The following is a 21,177-nucleotide window of genomic DNA, read 5'->3' on the forward strand; positions in this document are numbered from 1 at the left end:
ACCGTCCGGAAAAATTCCCCAGCATCGACCGGCGCATCCGAATGCCCCGCGCTGCTTGCTGTTCTACCCCCATCCCATCACACTCGAGCAATTTGCAATTCGCTTCATTGTACACACGCTAAAGGTCTTTGTTTGTTGTTTTAAATTACAGAATTTCCTCCGTGACCTGCTGAAGGAAGCCAAGAAAATTAACGACGTGTCGGAAGATAAATTAATCGAATACACGGACACAATGGTAACAACAAAAGGCACCCCGTGCACCGCTGGACACAGGTTGAAACTCTGCTCGGGCTGAGCAGTTCGACTGGTTTTCAATTTGAAGAGAGCGGTGCACTCATGCCGCTTTCGGCTTCGGTGGCCGTAAATTTTACCTTTTCACTAATTATTTTCTGGTTTATGTTTGTTTCTGTTGTTTTTTTTTTCGTTTTCATCCCGAACAAAATAATCAGCTGCGGGTTTTTGACGCCAACAAAGACGGTCGGTTGCAGTTGTCGGAAATGGCCAAGTGAGTTGTTTTATTTTAATGTTTCACGGAGGGATTATCTTCTTCTATGCTACGATTTTTCACCGGTTGTGCAACATTCCAGTTTCAGGTGGTAATGAGAAAAAAAAACAGTGTAATTATGATAAACATGACCTATGGTATTGAAACCGTGCCCGGTCAGGATGGTAATTTTTTGCGGGATTTTATAATCGTGGTCTGTGGCTTGTGGGAATATAATTAAATTAATTAGCTAGTTTCATTGTTTTCGCACTGTATGGTGATATACCTAACCGTTAAACAACATGATTACCAACATTACTTGTTTGAATTGTACATGAAGTTCAATAAAAAATAATAAATTAGGATACAGAACCTCTCACAGTATATTTCGTTATCTTATCTTCCAATAAAATTCCAATTTGAATCTGCTTCCCGTTTCGTGTGCTTAAAGTGCCCAAATCGGGAAACCCGCCCCGTAGATTATAATACCTACTACTTGCTATAGAATCTATTTTCGGAACAATAAAACCAAAATCCAGCCAGCTGCTTTCTAAACGAAATCGTGAATGGTTTATGTTTGAGTAAGCATTAGCCAGAAAAAAGTACCCTCCAATCATTCCATTATGTATCGAATGCAGGCTTACCAGAAGAATTGCCTGTCGGCGGGCCTCTGGCAACAGGTTGAAATCTCCTCCCCTCAGTAATGGACTAATGTGGCAACATAACACGAATTTATGTGGGAGGCAAGGCGCAGCCTTTCCCTCGCGTCACACAATGCCTTGATTGGAGTCGAACAGAAAAGCAGTGTAGATTTACTGTTTAAATGTTTACCGTAAATCTACTGATGGCAGCTTATCAGAAAGGAAAAGCTCACGATGCATGTTTACCATCTCATTAGGCAGGAATTCAAATAACATCATTTAAAACCTGTTTACCGAAGCGAATTTTCTCTAACCAATGAAAATGTGGGAATGTTGCTCAGTCGTAAAATTGCGTACCTATCAAACCGGGGATTCCCAATTCATATTAAAAACTGATCCTTGCCACAAATCTTCTTATAACTAGCTTCACTAAACCCTTGTGCACAGATGTCTCATACATGTATCCTCTTTCCGTTGCTTCTTCCGCAGGTTACTACCCGTGAAGGAAAATTTCCTCTGCCGGCAAGTGTTCAAGGTAAGAAACTCTCTCTCCCGCCGATGGTTGGAAGATATAATGTGCATTTATGGATTGAGGAAGGAAACTCTACTGCAATTTATGTATCCTTCAGCGGGTTTCGACCCCTTGAGCGGTTTGTCATCTATTATATCCAAGCATCCTTCCATCAATGCGATAATTTAAATTTATAACTTTACTATTGTTCCAATTTTAATTAGCCGGCAAATGAATGACTGTGCAGTTCCCAACCGTTCCCGCCCCGGTCTGCTTGAGAATCAAGTTTTCCCCCGTTTTTTGTTTCCATTTTCGACAATCGGCTCAGTTGAAAATGATCGATTTGGTTTCACAATAGCGCTATGCGCCGTGTGCGTTTCAGCTGAAATTAATGACCTTCCAAACAGCCATTAGCGGTCATCAGTGAGTGATTAATTCCCGATATAATAAAAAAGGCCATATGCTAGCCCCGGCAACCATAAAGCAGTAAACAAGAGTTAGTGGTATTTCCGCAATAATCTCTCCGCCGAATGTTATTTTTTTTTTTTTTTTGATCCACAATCGCACTTCCGTTCGGTTATTTATGTCATTAAACCGATTCTACAGCAGAATAAAATCATTCAAAATTAGTTTTGTGATACGTATAATAATAGCACTACTCTATAAAAGTAGCCACGATTACCGCCAGATTTTTGCTATCTCCAAAATGATTTCGCCGCAGACATATTTATCTTTTTTTTCGCTCCCACCGGGGCCGTCGAGGTTCCTAGAATAAACCCGTTGTTAGCAGTTCATTACTGAACTGACGGCATTTCGAGACCGCACAACATTTTCACATTGGCTGCGGAGGAGTAGGTACGCCATCAGGAACCACTCCCCGTTCAATCTTCGTAGCCTTGCGTGCTGACTAACGGCAAAAGCTCAATTTGATTGTGGAAATTATCCGGCACGCTATCGCGCTGCCACTGGTTGAGTATTTCCGAGCCGTGCACGGGGATAGGCGGCACCGGCCGGTAACGGATTGCCAGATTTTGTGAGTTTGGGCTCGGTTTTTTTCCCTGTCAGCAATGTTATTGAAACGTTTTTTGGTTAAGTTATGCCGACATTTGCGTTACAATGCTGGTGATTATTTTGGCAGTATAGGGAGAAAAAGCTTTGAAACAGAAATATGGAAAATGTATTCGTGGGTCGTGCTTCGAACATGTTTCGGATGTCAAGGAATATCGTGATTGACAGCTGCTAAATTGAATAATTATTTTGGAAAATTTGAGAGCTGTCGAACATTTCATATCCAGCAAAAGTGGAATTCAAATACGCATGGAAATCGAAATACGACGCAAAACACAACACGAGTGAGAACAAATTTATCATTTTAATTCGAATAGAAATGAAAGCTTGTATTAGAAACATTTTTTGAACCCAGTTTGCAATGCAAAACCAAAAATAATTCCGAATACAATTTGAAAGTGTAGAGTGTAAAGTGTAAAAAGTAAATTCAAGTCCAAACCAATATTAAATCCAAATTGATCCTAAAGTAAACTTTTGCAGAATTATAAAATTGTCTTACAGAATTTGTATGAATTTTGCTTATGTTTAATCTCAATTTTTCGTTTGACACTTACTAACTTTTACTTTGTTGAGTTCAACGGTCTAAGGCCGAACGAATTAGAAATGTCCAGCTTCTTCTGTCTTGAGCAGCCGTTCTCCCGTCTCCTCGTACACCAGTAGGTCGTGCATCTTCTTCCACCGCGCACATCCACCGCGTGCGAGACCTACCACGGAGTCCACGGCTTCTTCCTGGTTCTCTACTGAAGATAGTTTTGGCGGCTCTCTCGTCAAGCATTCTGGCTACATGTCCAGCCCACTGAAGCCTGCCCCGCTGTATTACCTTCACTATATTAGCAAGTTTGTATACCTGGTACAACTCGTGATTCATGCGTCTGCGACACACTCCATCTTCCAGTTTACCGCCAAGTATCGGTCGCAGAACTTTACGCTCAAAAACTCCGAGCACTCCGAGGGCCACCGGGAGTATCAGCGTCCTATACAACGCTAGTTTCGTGCGAGTTTGCAAACTACGGGACCTTAGCTGGTTACGTAGTCCGTAGAAGGCCCTGTTCGCAGCTGCAACTCGTCGTTTCACTTTACGGCTCATATCGTTGTCACATGTCACAAGCGCACCAAGATAAACGAATTCGTCAACCACTTTAAATCGTTCCCCATCTATCTCCACCTCAGCGTTTAAAATGTTAACGAAATAGAGTAAAAACAACATTCTAAATCTTAACATTTAACATTTGCACTTTTGTTACAAATAAGTTTTAGTTCACAAATCAGGGTTCCATCCCAAATCTTGGATTTCAATTCCCAAAATTAAAGCAGGCAAATTTCCACCTAAATTCCAATTTATAATCAAGATTCAACTCAGAGATAAAAAAAAACTTTTTGGAAAGTTCCCGATCCAAATTTGGTTCAAATTCTTCGAAGTTTATTTAGATTTTGAGGGCAACACAGAGTTCCATTGAGACTAAAATCAAAACATGGGAAAGGATTTAAATTTTAATCAGACGAAAAACGAGGATCAAACATAAGAATTGAAGACATAATAAACCTAACCCGAATCCAAACAAGGACGTATACTACGATCAAGACCTGGTTGACTGTGATTCTGAATATAATTTATGTTCACAAATCCCCAAAGGCCATGATCATAACCATGACCAGGATCATAACGTCAAAACATTTTCTCTCATCACGACTATGGCGTTGATCATGACCTAAATCGAGTTCAAAACCAAATTTATAACGCCATGATATAAATCGATATCCAAACTAAAATTAAAACATGCAGAAAATGTTCTGAGACTAAGACCTTGACCGTAGTAATGACCATGAACAAAATCAAAATCAAGACTCAAATAATAATGTCAAGAACATGACCATGATTAAAATTGATTATGACCATGACTATACTGCCTATAATCGCATATCAGTCCCATCTGGAAAATCATCAAGTTGAGAAAACAGCGCTTGAAGATATTTTTCTTGTTTTGGATATTTCTCCTGTTTGGGGTGGGTTATTCTAATGTTTTCGTCATAATGTAATGAAATAGACCTCAATCATAACTTCTTGATTGAAGAATTGCCTTTGTCATGAAAATTACAATGAAAAATAAGGAAGAGAATAATATGCGATTATTTAGGCCATCGAGTAGCAAAATAATCGCATACCAGTCTCACTTTCGGTGTAGGAGTAGTTATATTTTTCTCAAGTATTTTGAATATGGGCAGACGTTTATAGCCGCAGACAGCTTCTAAATATTCTGCATGGAGAATGGCAGAGACATCCACCCATTACTTACCCAGACTTTAAGGTCGTTGTTGAAAAAGCAAAATATAAGGTTGAAGTCTTGGATATGCTAGTGAATAATATCCTTTCTGATGTCTTCAGTGTTTCGCAAAACTTGCTGAACAAAATTATTCCGCATTAGCTCGTGCATTTAGCATATTGGAAAAGTGGTATTGAGAAGAAGAAGTTTCCAATTTCATTACAACAGTGACTTGACGGAAGACGACGGCGATGAAAAGAGGTACAAGCTGTTTTTAGCTAAGCAACTAAAAACGATTTCTTCTGAGTTCTGACGATTTCAACTTAAATAATTATTTGAAGTGAGCAGATCATCCACAGGAAATTAACCCCGTGCAGAAAGCAACATTGTTCAAGGCTATTATCCTTCTGATTGACGAAACCAATAACCTTTCGGGAACGAACTCTCAGGAAAAGTTTCAGTTTCAGTGTCTACTTAAAATTATCTTGTGTGTGGAATTTATTTGAAATAACCTTGCAATCATTAATTATTTGATGATTTTTTAACAGTAAAAAGCTTGAAAAACAGCACCAAGTTCACATAAGCACTGAGGAAGACTGTACGTCACAGTCGAAATATATATTTGCGGACTGATTTTCAGTATTTATTTCCAAAAAATTTAGTAGAGTATAAAGGAAACCGATAACTATTTCTTTGATTGAGCACCAAGTATTTAATATATGGATTGAAGAAAAAAATATGGACATACTCAGGAAAAACATTTGGTGGGACTGATATGCGATTATTTTTAAGATGGGACAATTTGACCTCACATGTTTTTCTGACTTTTTTCAAATAAAACATACTTTTTTGTTTCCTTAATCGATAGTAGAGGAAGAAACAGATGGAATCTGATATTTAACTCAAAAACAAGAAAATCCATACGGGACTGGTATGCGATTATAGGCAGTATAACCATGACCAAGACTCTAACCAAAACCAAGTTTAAGATTATGACCATAACAAAACCAGGATTGAGATCAAGATCGTAACTCCAAGAATATGGCCATGTTCAAAACTGAAATCAAGATCACGCGCATGATCATGACCATAACCATGAATATGTCCTAATCTTGATTTTGACATGAGAGATCAAAATCATTACCCAAAACTATGATTAAGGACAAGATCGCCAAGATTAAAACGTCAAAAATTGTGTCAGAAATGATGTTTATCATGACCAAGATCGAGATCAAGACTTCAAAACCATCACCATGACAAAAACCAAGATCTAACCCAAAATCATAACGACGATATTTTGTGGATGATTTAAGATCATTTTCTATGATTTGTATTTAAGTTTTCTCTGGTCTTAAGAAGGAGCTTTCAGTGATTCTATGTTTAACTTGGGATCAAGACACAGATGGCAATCATTATTTCATTACCAAAAATCAAAACCTTGATTATCACCGAGATCATGATCATGAACACGATCATGACCATGACGATAATCATGACTAAGACCGAGATTATGACTATGGCTATGGCCATAACTGTGATCATAATCAGAACCTAAGTCAAGACCTCAACAGTAATCAAAACCAAGATCATAACGTCAAGACTATGACCATGATCATGAATTAAAGAAAGATTCAGCCTGTCCGTCCAAGGAAATCTACGGAGTGCGAATCGAACAAAACGCTTCTGTAGCCTTTCATTCCTGTCAATCCAAGTCGTTTGATATGGCGTTTACACTAAAGCAGACGATTCCACAATAAATCTTAGTAATGCAGGGTACTATGATTTTAAACAAATGCATACTTCAGTGTGTGCGTAATGACGAGCATCATAGTTTGTTTATAACGTGCTGTGATATTTTCGAATTTTTACGTGTGAAATTGTGTGTGCACATAGAATATTTAGTGTCTAAAGTGTACTATAGAAAGATCTTCATCAGGATAAGTAGAAGTGCAGTAATATCTGCTGCTTATTTTGAATAAATTTTGCAATTTTATTTGCTTTCCGCCACGGCTGGCTGCCGTCGGCTTTGTTTTTTTCTTTTTCAATTGTCTCTGCCGGTAGTGTTGTGTCGCCGTACAGCATCCACTGTGTAGGTAAAATGGAATGTGCAAAGTGTAGTCAAACGGTTGTGATCAACGATGTCGTTTACTGTTGTAACTGCAAACAGAGATTTCACTCTCGCTGTGTAGGCATCGGTAATGCGGCTATTAAGTTGATCAATGCGAATGACAATCTTCTGTTCAAGTGTGATAATTGTCTATCGGTTCAGTGTTGTGATGAGCAGAATGTATCGGTTTTGGATGTCAAAGTAATAAGAGACGAGATTAACAAAATTTCTGCCTCTTTTACAGATTTGCAAAACAACATTGCTGCTCAGATAGACAACGCGTTCAAGATCGGGATGGAAGAAATGAGATTAAATGTAAATGGTACTCTAAAGGAAAGAGTTGCCGATTTTGAAAAATTAATGCATGAAAAAATGAATAATATGACTCTGTCATTTTTTGAAAATAAACGTGATAGGGATTTAGTTGCGATGAATAGTGTGATATCTGAACCGGCTGATCTCAGCCGTAATTCAGCTAAAAAGGTTAAAAAACGAAAGTTAAATGAAGATGAAAAACAAAGTTTTAGCGATGAACCGATGACTTATGCAAACGTTTTGAGCGGTAGTAAGAAACGTAAGGCTTGTCCGGTCATCGTGATTAAACCAAAAGAGTCCACTCCAGCTACGCGGGAGTTTTTAAAATCAAAATTAAATCCTAAAACACACAAGATTAGTAACTTTAAAACCGGGAAAGACGGCTCTGTTATTGTTGAGTGTGCAACAAAAGAAAATGTGGAGGTGGTGAAAAATGGCATTGAAGGTAATCTGGGTAAAAGCTATACAGCTGTTGTTCCCACACCTCCGGTGCCAAGATTAAAAGTGTTGGGCATGAGCGATCAATATTCCTCAGATGTCTTCATTGACTTTTTGAAAAGTCAAAATGAAGACATTGCAATTGGAGATGTCAAAGTCTTGCGTACGTATGAAAATCCACGTTTCACGTATAACAAGTACAACGTTGTGATAGAAGTCGATAAAAAGACTTATGACTGTTTATTATCCGCGAAAAAAGTAAATGTTGGGTGGGATCGGTGCCCTATAGTTCCAGCGATAAATGTCCTTAGATGCTTCAAATGTGGAGAATTCGGCCACAAGAGTACAGATTGCAAAAACCATGAAACGTGCTCTTTGTGTAGTGAGCATCATAGAACTTCGGAATGCACATCCACTGTATTGAAATGCGTTAATTGTTCTAAATACAATAAAGATCGTAAAATGAATCTGGACGTTAACCATGCGGCATCTAGTTCAGAGTGCCTAGTTTATAAAAAATTGTATGATCAAAAAAAAGGCAGCCTGCATTTCAATAAATAGCAATCAGGTTCCAGGAATGTGTGTAGCTTAGATATTATATATTTGAATATTGCTGGTCTCTCTACAAACTACGTAGCTTTACGTCATATTGTAGAGTTGAATCGTCCATTTTTAGTTTTTTTGTCAGAAACACACATAGTAGATATCGATGCATTTGATCAATATTCTATTTCGGGATACAATATTGCTGCCTGTTTGTCACATTCTAGACATACTGGAGGGGTTGCTATTTATGTCAAAGAATCAGTACAATTCAATGTTTGTTTCAATGAAGCAATTGAAGGAAATTGGTTTTTGGGCATAACAGTGGACCGAGGCATGAAGGTTGGTAACTATGGTGTAGTTTATCATTCCCCTAGTTCTAGTGATCAGCGATTTTTGCAAATACTAGAAAACTGGTTTGAGTTATTTGTGGATAGCCGCAAATTTAACGTGATTGCTGGTGACTTTAACATAAACTGGCGTGATAGCTTTAATTCGAGCCATTTGAAGAGATTAATAGAGTTTTGCAATTTAAAACAAGTTGTTACTGAATGTACGCGTATTTCTAGACACAGTAAAACTTTAATTGATCATGTTTATACAAACTTTGATTCTGTTCGCGCTGCAGTAAATTCTGAATTGAAAATAACCGATCATGAGACTCTTGTTATTATTGTAAATCAGAGTATAAACAGTGATGATAATTTAGTTAAATTAAAGTGTTGGGAAAATTACTCGAAACGAAAGGTTTCGGAACTTGTCGCGAGAAACGTGGATTTCCCATTATCGGGGTGCCTTGATCATAAAACCGATGTTCTCAATAACGTCTTAAAAACGTGTACTAATCAGTTAGTGGAACAAAAGTTTGTTGTTGTGAAGAACTTCAACAAGTGGTACACTTTGGATCTTATACGTCTTAAACGTAAGAGAGATGGATGGTATAAAAAGTTTTGTAGAACAAATAGTAATGATCACTGGCGTAACTATACGATGGCGCGTAATATATATTCTCAAACTCTGATCAAAACACGGAGCGAATATATACAGTGGAACATTGAACATCATAAAAATAACAGCAAAGAGTTATGGAAAATATTAAAGTCATTGTTGAAACCTGGCGTTTGCAAATCGCGGTCCATAACCTTTAATGGCACAGAAGAACGATCAGAACAAGCAATCGCTCTAAGTTCAATACTTATTTTATCGATAGTGTTTCAGATATCAATCGATCTATTGAATTGGTGGATGAACCTGATGAAATGAAACAGCCAATTAATGTTAACTGTACTTTGACCGGTTTTCACCCTATTTCATACATAGAACTGAAAAACATTTGTTTTTCAATGCAAAAAACGGCTGGAATCGATAACGTTAACGCAAAAGTAATTCAAGATTGCTTTCATGTCATCGGACACGACCTCCTTGGCCTAATCAATGAATCGTTACAAACTGGGCACGTGCCACGAGTTTGGAAGGAATCTTTGGTGGTTCCTATTCAAAAGGTTGCTGGTACGAGTAAAGCCGAAGAGTTTCGTCCCATCAACATGTTGCACACATTAGAAAAAATTTTAGAACTTGTTATCAAAGGCCAACTTTTAAATTATCTTAATATGAACAGTTTGTTAATACCAGAACAATCAGGCTATCGAGAAGGTCATTCTTGTGAAACTGCGTTGAATTTGGTGTTAGCAAAATGGAAAGAAAATATTGAGTGTAAAGAAACTATTGTTGCAGTGTTCTTGGATTTAAAACGCGCTTTCGAAACAATTTCTAGGCCCTTATTGTTACGAACAATAAAGCGCTTTGGTATTACAGGTACTGCATACAAGTGGTTTGAGAGCTACTTGTGTGACAGAACTCAACGGACTATTTTCAATGAATTTACATCTTTTCCCATGGGAAACATTCTTGGAGTACCTCAAGGAAGTGTATTAGGGCCCATTTTATTCATAATGTACATTAATGACATGAGACAAGTTTTACGTTTCTGTGATATTAACCTTTTTGCTGATGATACTGTACTGTTCATTGCAACTAAAGATCTCGATTTTGCTATTATTCGCTTGAATGAGGACTTGTGTTCGCTGAGTAGATGGTTGAAATTCAAACAACTAAAACTGAATATAAGTAAAACTAAATTTATGGTTATTTCGCGCAACCGTGTTACAGAACATGTCTCTGTGGAAATTGACAGCGAGACACTTGAACGCGTACGTGAGATGAAATATCTTGGCGTGACTATTGATGACAAACTTAAGTTCAATATTCATATTGACAATGTCATCAAGAAAATTGCCAAAAAATATGGAATTCTCTGTCGTTTGAATAAAGAGTTGAGTACTTTTAGCAAGATTCATCTCTATAAATCAATCATCTCTCCCAACTTGGACTTTTGCTCTTCCATTTTATTTTTGGCAAATGAAACTCAAATATCGAGGTTACAGCGTTTGCAGAATAAAGTTATGCGGTTAATTTTGAGATGTAGTAGATTCACTTCCTCGGCCTTGATGTTGGATGCCTTGCAATGGTTATCTGTGAAGCAGCGAATTGTGTTCATGACGATGGTGTTCATTTTTAAAATAGTTAACGGATTGCTGCCTCGATATTTGTGTGATCGAATTGTGAGAGGAAGTGATATTCATAGATACAATACTAGAAACGCGACAGAAATTCGAACACCAAATTTTATTTTTGGAGCTTCGCAGAATTCATTATTTTTTAAAGGAATTAAGGTGTTCAATTCGATGCCTACACAGGTCAAACGTGCAGCAACGCTACTTGAGTTCAAGAGACAATGTATTTCACACGTCAAAGCTGTTTTTTAGGCAGCTAAACAGAAATGTTTTACAATTCACGCACTAAATTGACGAAGTTTTCATAACGGATGGTTTTATGTGGACTTTTGCTGTAATAGCTTTTTAGTATTTATTTAAGCATTGTAAAAAGTATTATGTTCGTCCCGATGATAATGATGGATTTTGTATTTAATGTAGTAGTAAAAAAAAAAAAATGAGAAGTCTCAAAGGTTTGAGAATCGCGCGCGTTACACAGATATAATTGACTACCTTTCTTAAATTAATATTTGACATTTTGAAAAATAAAGGTTTTTTTTATTATTTACATACATACAGATGTATTATGCTGATGTATGTTATGAAAATTGAGTTTTTGTGACACAATAAACTTTTAAGTAGTTCTGGACATACGTCGGATTACTCGGGAAAATTATGACACTTTTGATTGTCTTTGGACGTTGAAATTCCTAGCTGTTCTAGGACTTTTTCGGGTTGGAAATTTTCTAGACTTCCCTAGGTGGGGACATCCTCATGAGTCTCATGTTAAGTTCACGGTTTACCTGTGCTTTGCTTGCTGAGTTCGGCGGGAATGGCCTTGTTGGGACTGTAGCAATTTAGCTGTGGGCTAGATTGGGTGTTGGCTTAATTCAGATGTGAATAATGTTCAATTGATTGAAGGAGTAAAATAATTAGAACTTGGTAATCTTGGTCGTAGAACGGCTTAGAAATTTTTTTTATTCAGTAATACTGCCGTTTAAGCATTGGAATATTATGGAGGATTTTTTATCTGTATTGAAAAAACCAGTCCGTTTTTTTTTTTGCTTTATGGTTTAATTGAAGTAATAACTAATTATCTAATAGATAAATCGTCTTCCTCAAACCTTTGTAGGGGTAAGAGGCGGGACCATCATCATCATCAATATCAGTGAAATTTTTTGATACTTCCATCAGAAATCCCAGTTGACGACTTGCACGATCAATAATATTGGTTCGATGTGGTTCGAAAGTAAATTTCATTTATCACATCACATTCATTGACGCTAGTAATCAATTCTAACAACTTTTGACAGTCGGATAGTTCTTTAACGACCACAAAAACCATTAATTCATCAGCATAGAACAGCTTACAAAACATTATAAGACGAGCTGCGATATTATTGGAATACAATACAAAGATAAATGGCCCAAGGTTACTCCCATGGGGAACACCGGATGTGTATGTAAACTTTCAAAATATGTTGAATCCAAGTTTTTCGCTCAGACTTCGTTGTCTTGCTGTGCACAGTGTTATATTTTGCTGAATTCGTGCTCAAAATTAATAGCGTCCTCAAATTTGATTTTAGTGATATACTTTATTTGGAGAAGTTTCTTTGTATGTTATTGCGCTTCTTTTAGAATGGACGATTTAGTGATTAATTCACCTGGAAGTGATATGAAAAATTTATTTTTTCTGGACAGTCAGATGTCAGATGTCAGTGTCTTCGAGAAAGTTGTGGCACAGATTTCTGCTAGAAACTTTATCGAAGGTGTCAAATTTCTATCGCTTTTGTTAAAAAAGTTAAAAAAAGTTTTATTTACAAAGTTCACTCAAATCATAATTTTTAATATAACTTTTTTCCTGAATTTTCTACATATTTGATGTATTTTACAAAATTATTAACCAAACAGAAATACATATTTTTGTTGAACATTGGATCTACCTGTAGTTCAAAATAAAAAAGTTAGTCGACCATTAACCGTTTTTTAAGTGTTAGTTTAACTTTAAATTACTCATTCGTACGCAAAAATACGCAGATAACTATTCAATATTCTGAAAGCATGTCTATTGTACTTTTAAAAGAATATAAAATCATTTGTCTAATAGAAAAATATTTTGCCTGAAAATTCGTACTTTTTCAAAAAACCTTATTATTTCTAAATATAGCGTTTTACAATCTCAGCAAAAATATAACCCCATAAAATTGCACAGTTTTGTTGAAGGTCATAAAACTGAAGGAGATCATGGGAAAGAGTTATGAAGAAAAATATGAATTTTTAGTCACAGTTTCACACATGACGTCACCAAAAGTGTCTACCTTGCTGTCTACTTCATTGGTTGTTTCAAATTTTCTTATGAAGCTTCTAGAATTCTTATGAGCGGCTGTTGCAATGGAAATACGAATAAACTGTAATATTTTCTCAGTTAAGTCGCGAGAGAAATAAGAGGAACACAGTTCCAATGGTAACGGAGGTTGATCAAAATTTAACAGGAAAGAATTGACTGAGGATGCTAAAACTCTTCTTATTCTATTTGAACTAGACAGTGAAGAAGACATCGAAAATTAAACTCGAAAAATTGATCATTGATTCACTTTATATGACGCCATATGTGAAACTGTGACTAAAAATCAGTGATGGCATAAACTCGTGCAAAGTTGAACTGAGTAACACTTTTCCAGATTTGAATCCAACTTGAATCTGCTTCCTCTCGATAGTTTGAGTTTTTTTGCGCCGCACACTCTGATCGATTGAGTTTAAATGCGTGAAATGCGTGCTGTGCACGATGTATCCAGCGATGCAGGCGCTGATGTAACGCGATGAGTTTTATTTTTAGATCGAATTTATGCTTTCAAAGGACAATGCAACAAACTGTTGCAGCAGACGCGGCGCAAATTTCATCGCAATTCGATTTTTATGCAATTGTTGTTATGTAGGATTCGAACTCAAATCTAACTCAAGTGTAAAGCACTGTTAGTAGCGTTTACGTGCAAACCGAAAATAAATGTGCAAGCAAGTTTTAAAATTCACTTGGATACGAGTGCAAAGTCACACTGCCTACTCTGCTAAAAATTCATATTTTTCTTTGTAACTCTCTCCCATGATTTTCTGTATTTTTATAATCTTTTCAAAAATTGTGCGATTTTTATGGGTTTATATTTTTGCAGAAGATTCTAAAACGCTATATTTTGAAATAACAAAGTTATTTGAAAAAGTACGAATTAATTCATTGAAATAATTGAAAAGACTCTATTAGACGAATGATTTCATATTTTTTGAAAACAGAATAAACGTGTTTTCAGAATATTAAATAGTTATCTACGTATTTTTACGTACGAATGAGTAAATTAATGTTGAACTAACACTTGAATAACTGTTAATAGTTGAATAACTTTTGTATTTCCAACTATAGCTAGATCCAAAGTTCAGCAAAAATATGTATTTCTGTTTGGCTAATAATTTTGTGGAAGACATAAAATATGTAGAAAACTCAGGAAAAAAGTTATATTAAAAATAATGATTTGAGTGAACTTTGTAAATAAAACTTTTTATATTTTTTTCAACATAAGCGATAAAAACTCGACACCTTCGATAAAGTTGCTAGCAAAAATATTTGTCACAACTTTCTCGAAGACACTGGGTGTCTATCTCACTGTCTTGAGCAAATTAATTTTTCATATCACTTCTAAGTGAATTAATCACTAAATCATCCATTCTGAATAAAGCGCAATAACATACAAAGAAACTTCTCCAAATAAAGTATATCACTAAAATCAAATTTGAGGACGGTATTAATTTTGAGCACGAAATCAGCAAAATAAAACACTGTGCTTTGGGAGGCTGGTGTTTTTTCCATGGAACCTCTTCCTCGCATATACTTCGTTATCGATATTTTAATGAACAGTCCTATTTCGGCATTACGTTGCTCAACTCCGCATATAATCCTGTTGTTCAGATTGAGACCACTGACGAAATCCTTTGTTGGTGAATACCAGGCTGGTTTTCGACAGGAGCGTTCCACGACGGATCAAATTTTCATCCTGCGAATTTTCAAACCTTCGATATGTTGCGGGAGTACAACTTACCGACTCACCATCTGATTATAGATTTTGTGCCGACATACGATTCAGTGGAAAGAAACGAGCTGTGGTAGATAATGCTGGAACATGGTTTCCCGACGAAGCTGATTAGGCTGACTCCAGCGTCATGGAGGGATCGAAATCATGCGTGCGGTCAGCTGGCAAGACATCAGCCGCGTTCGTAACGTTAGATGGACTGAAGCAGGGGGATACGCTCTCTTACTTACTGTTCAACATCGTCCTTGAAGGTGCAGTACGAAGAGCAAACGTGCAGAGAAACGATACGATCATCACGAAATCTCACATGCTTCTTGGTTTTGCGGACGACATTGATATCATCGGTATCGACCGTGGGGCCGTAGAGGAGTCCTTCGTGCTTTTCAAGAGATTAAAACTACCAAAACCAAGTACATGGTAGCTGGTAGGGAGCGTGGGAGTTTCCGTGGTGTTGGTGCGTAGGTAGATATAGGTGGGGAACGATTTGAAGTGGTTGTTGAATTCTATCTTGGTACGCTTGTGACATGTGACAACAATATGAGCCGTGAAGTGAAACGAGAGTTGAAGCTGCGAACAGGGCCTTCTACAGACTGCGTAACCAGCTGAGGTCCCGTAGTTTGCAAACTCGCACAAAACTAGCGCTGCATAGGACGCTGATACTCGCGATGGCCCTTTGCGAACATGAAACATGAACGCTGAAGGAAGCTGATCGACGAGTGCTCGGAGTTTTTGAGCGTAAAGTTCTGCGATCGATACTTGACGGTAAACTGGAAGATGGAGTGTGCCGCAGACGCATGAATCACAAGTTGTACCAGGTATACAAACTTGCTGATATAGTGAAGGTAATACAGCGGTGCAATCTTCAGTGGGCTGGACATGTAGCCAGAATGCCTGACGAGATAGCCGCCGAAACTATTTTCGGTAGAGAACCAGGAAGAGGCCGTGGACTCTGTGGTAGGCCTCACACGAGGTGGATGTGCGCGGTGGATAAAGATGCACAATCTGCTGGTGTACGAGGAGACTGGAGAACGGCTGCCCAAGACAGAAAAAGCTGGATATCTCTAATTTGTTCGGCCCTAGACCGGTGAACGGTCCGTTGGCCAACAAAATAAAGTAAAGTAAGTAAGTATTCTACTGGCTATCGCTTTCGGTCTGGTGTAGGTAGCCTCCAGTCATCAGCGAAGCCTAGAACTTTACATTACCATATTTGTAGAGCTAACCCGGCAAGCCGACTTCACCAGTGGTTTTATTGTTTTCCAACCTCCGAAACTCCTGCCGGATTTCCAAGTAGTTGGAGGCTGGTATACGGTCGTTTGCTGCTGGCTCACCTTAGTCAATTCCATTTTTACTTTCTGTATCTCCTTTCAAGTGCTCATTGAAGTACTACTTCCACCTGTCGACTACCTCGCTTTCGTTGGTGATCAGTTTTTCATCCGCATCGCTGCATATGTCGGCTTACGGTCCATAACCTCACGGATAACCGACACGGAACAGCTCTTCAAGCTTTTCGTAATCACGATCTACCTGCTGGCGCTTCTTTCGTCTCAGAATTATAGTCACGTCGTTCAGTGCCCGTTTGAACACAACTTTGATCAAGATAAATAATTATGACCAAAACCGAAATCAAATACTACAAGGTATACAGCCCTAGAGGTTGTATGAAATGGTGACGTAGGACTAAATGTATACATTATATGCTGCGATAAACTGTTCATAGGCAACACTACCGTTTATATTTAATGGTCGTTATTGTAAAACTAACGATGCATGAATACATGAAAATTTTACACTAGTAGTAGTTGCAAAAATTCTCATAACTCTCATCTTCAAGCATCTTTAGCTGTGACAAGAACCGATTCCATAATCTTCAGCTCGAAATGTGTACTATAGAGCGCTGATGATCGCACCACCACCGGAAGTATTGAATACTTTGTTGGCCGCGCATAAAATTTGCTCACCGCTGTGCCCTCCAGTAGCCAGCAAAATATCCTGCAGCGTACGATGGTAACTGTTGCTGCCGTATGAAAAATAAAGGTAACATGCTCCGCACTGCCATGAAGTTGACTCGTATGCAGCTCTCGTTTCTCAATGTCGCGTACCTCTAACAGCTATACTCCACTCGCTGTTGTGTGACAAACTAGACTGAAGCTGAATTTTCTACACGCAGTCTTTTGTATCGAGTTCAGCGTAGATAAAGAGCATAGAGAAAGAGGAACAAACCAAAACACTTTGTTGAGTCAAAATATGTAGGCAGTAGAATTTATTTCGTCCATGTTTTTGTTATCTGTGCTCGGGAAGCAAGCCAATAACGAGGGAAATATATGGGAAAGCTTGACCTTGGAACTTTTCACCTTTTTCCACCATTAAGCAGTAAAGCAAAAATGTTGAATCTTATATCAAACAATTGTTACACATTTTATCTATCCACCGACATATAAATGACTAAGATGCATTAAGTCGTTCGCTCGCCATAATCGTTTGAAATCTGACGCAACATTTGCCAGTTTCATTTTCAATTTCACAAAGCGTAATCTAGTATAGAAAACAAAGACGTAGTCCTACGTCAAAGCCTCAACGAGTGACAACTAAAAATTTTGAATTTTTTCCTACTGCTGTCTAAAAAATGTGGATGAACATGAATTAATTTCTCATAAAGATACATTGATTATGAACTAACAAAAAATATTGAACATCCGTTACCGGCCTTCCGACGAAATCTTCTTATGATGTCGGAGCAAGAGTGTTGTACGGCCTTTAAATCCGCTTTATTCTACCAACCAACCGTGCGCAATTCGTTGATCTCCAGTTATTTTTGCACCCAAGTTACTCAAAATCCCAAAGAAATCTTCGATTGGACTACGCTGAGGTAAATTCATTGGGTTGCATATTGTCAGAAACCGGACGACTTGCGCTTCCAAAATGCTTTACCATGAACTTTTTACCAAAATTGTAGTTTAAACAAAGCAAAAAATATTGGCATGAAGAGGAGAGACAGAGCTTTCATATTCATACTCTTCTTTCTCTATGAGCGCGTTTGTTATGGAGTAAGAGAGCCTCGGAAACAATCCAGATTTGTAGTTGTCACCCGTTTCTGTACACCAATAGAGCGCTTGTACTGGCAAAAATGTTACTTAAAAAGTAATAACATTCATCTGCTATCAAGTAACAACACACAATGTCATGTATTTCGCACATGTTGCGAAATCGCGACTATCTAATAATGGTCAACTACAACAACTACTAGCAAAATTTTGTTATTTAAAAAGCAATCGAAAAAAACCTAAATTAATCCACCTAGCGGTCAGACCCAGCCTTTCTCGTTCAAACTTTTATTTGTAAAAATAGATTTACATGAACGCTTCAATCCAATAAATGTATATTCACTCTTAAAAAATATTGATGTCCGTGGGTAGTTTTGAAGTAGAATACTTCTCTCAGGAAGTTCGGCTACATAGGGATGTGAAATGAAAATCTAAAACCGAAAAAAGTGAAAAATATGTCCAATTTCAAATGCTACTAAATCGGTTAGTATTCGATGGATTTCCTTCGTTCTTGCAGCAATAGATTGGAAAATCTTCTAAGATTGCTCTCAAAAGAAGATAATTGTAATTTTATTATTTACACTATTGTACTATTGAAAATAGTCAAGCCCTATTAAAAGGAAAAATTCGACCTCTGATTGGTCGTTATATGATTGCTTCCCAAGCACGGTCGACAGAATCATATACCTTGCAATTGAAAACACGCTATTTGGCCTATATAAGAGCCTGTTTCAGCCGAAGCCGCTCACAATAGTTCTGGACAGCGACAACAGCAGTCGTCCTTCCTTAGCAGCAGCATTAGCCCTGTGGTTGGTCACCACGTCTCAGATGCAGCGCGGTTTTTCTCAGCGTGTGTCGCCAGACTGCCATTATTCCCCCCGTGTTGAGGAAGCATGAAGATTGCCATCAGAAAATCCAATTTTGGAAATCAAAATGCCTTTTTCAAGGCAAATAAACAAGTCATTGAAAGTTAATAATTTTCGACAACGCAAGCTAGCATTCTGTGTTGGATCCTAGCAATTTAAGTCTGTCGCGCCCGTCTAATTCACTGAATGTGAAATAGCTTCCACAGTGCATGTTGTCCGTGTATGTAAATTCCACCACTATTAGGGCAGCTCAAAATGCCTTTTTCAAGGCAAATAAACGGGTAATTGAAGGTTAATAATTTTCAAATTCTGTTGTAGTTGTCTAATTTTTACTTTATTTAGTAAACCCCCCACTATAAGGGCAGCGCGAAGGCTGCGATCAGCATAACCGACTTTTAATAACAAACTGCCCTGTTAGAACGCATTCACAAAAGCAGTTAGTTCGACTATGCAGAGCTAATATGAAGTCGATTCTATCAATCAGCATGAACAAAATTTCGTCGTCTCCCAGCTGCCAAGTTGCAACATGATGCAACACGCAATAGCGAGCAAACGTAATCGCTTGATGTTACAAGCCGCAATACGTTTAGGGGTAAAATCGCTGCGTGTGTGAGAGCACCATCGGTGTTTATTCGCTGGATACAAAAATCAAATGCGAACTGTGGAATAATTCGTCTGAAGAACATTACAAAATGGTAAAACTGAACAGAAAGGCGTGGCCTATTTCGTGGCACCCTTCGACTAAAAAAGAGTGTTTCTGGAAAAACTAGCTACATTCATTAGTCGGAAGGTGAACTGGATGGACCGTCCACAACGTTGACAGCAGTAGCAGCAGATATCAGCACTCAGCAGTAACAGAGGATAGCAGCGGGTTGCGCCTGTGGCTGCCTTCAAATCAAACAAATCACTTGCCCTGTGGTTGGTCACCACGTCTCAAGCCTCTGCCAGGCTGAACGCCAACGCGAGCGACCGGGCGAGATTTTTGCCGCACATCAGCCGACACTTTCTCTAATGGAAAAGTTGGATCATTTTGTTCAGAAGAATATTACTGTCGGTAATATTACAGAGATGCGATTGCATTATATCCGATATGGAATTGAATAATTGTTCTTTTGAGGACAAATATAACACTTAATTTGAAGAGTTAATAGCTTTGGGTACCAGTAGCAGTATGGTAACAGCCTCAGCGGTAGGTGCAGCCGGTACTTCCCTGAGGCCGATGTTATAAGGAGTAAATGGAAGCGGCACTGCGAAACAGTTCGGGTGTGCTTAGACGCGCGTCATTTTTCGTTGTTGAAATTATTCCCCACATGAAACGACGCGCTTTCGTACGATAGCGGCGGTATTAGCGGTAGATGCATTTGCCAACCCTCACTACAGTAAAGCCGTGCCTAATTTTCAATGTGAAAACACCTTTCTATTGTGTTGGCCGTGCGCATTAGGCCTCTGCCAGGCTAAACGCGAAAAGCGGCACGAACCGATTCGCCCGGCCGTAGGTTAATGTTAAATTACAGAGCTGTGTAAAAGTATCCTACTTCAACCTTGCGGTCGTGGCTTTGCACACAACCCTCCTGTGATTTTTTTCCTCAGACCCAGGGAACGGCTCGCTCCCGACTATGAAAAGGTTAGCCGGTAAGACGTCCTTTTCAACGGCTTTTGTGGTTCTTCAGTTCTTGGAAAGCTTCCGTAGAAGTTTGGCGGATCCACAGATAGTTCATCCTCTTCAATTTCTCTCCTGTTCTTCTAGACGACTCTCTTACCTTCCTATCCACTCCAATCCAATACCACTTTGAAGTGTTATTTGCAACGCCTGACAACCTGTGACTTATCGGTAATCAGGTCCATCTCCCTGTGTTACACATGGCAATCGCTTCATAGAAGTTCCTCGTGGTGAAGTAATTCCCCGCCGCTGCGAGAACGCGATCGAAGTGTTCACTTTTTTTTCGGCGGTAAAGCTGCTTTTTTCTTCAGCTCTAGCTTCCCTTTATTTCTCCCGCATCTGACACGTCATACGATTCATTGCTACTAATGTGTTAGCGTAAACCCAGTTTTTTTATTTTGCACCATGTGAACACTCAGCTTAAAACCACCAACTTTGCATAGTTTCCACTGTCATGTCTGTCACCTCTTGCACTGTTTCAGTGTCCGCGCACTGTGGCCTAGAAATGGAAAAAAGTGATCATAATCATTTTTTTGCGAACGTTACATTTTAAAGCAATGGTGACTTCGGGAAAGTTTAGAGTAAAAAAATCAAAGCAACGACCGCAGAGTTAA

At 38.3% G+C, this 21,177-nt stretch overlaps 1 protein-coding gene across 3 annotated transcripts in view; it reads left to right on the forward strand.

The window, feature by feature from the left end:
- LOC129725460 (calbindin-32) overlaps positions 1 to 21,177 on the forward strand; it is a 231,853-nt gene that overhangs the window by 171,468 nt on the left and 39,208 nt on the right. For all 3 annotated transcript variants that reach the window (XM_055681334.1, XM_055681336.1, XM_055681335.1), the window contains exons 8-10: positions 152 to 235; positions 450 to 505; positions 1,615 to 1,660. In XM_055681334.1, coding sequence (XP_055537309.1) covers positions 152 to 235; positions 450 to 505; positions 1,615 to 1,660 — 186 coding nt within the window. The remainder of the gene's footprint in view (positions 1 to 151; positions 236 to 449; positions 506 to 1,614; positions 1,661 to 21,177) is intronic.

Source organism: Wyeomyia smithii, chromosome 2 (assembly GCF_029784165.1).
Source record: "Wyeomyia smithii strain HCP4-BCI-WySm-NY-G18 chromosome 2, ASM2978416v1, whole genome shotgun sequence".
NCBI classification, from domain to species: Eukaryota; Metazoa; Arthropoda; class Insecta; order Diptera; family Culicidae; genus Wyeomyia; species Wyeomyia smithii.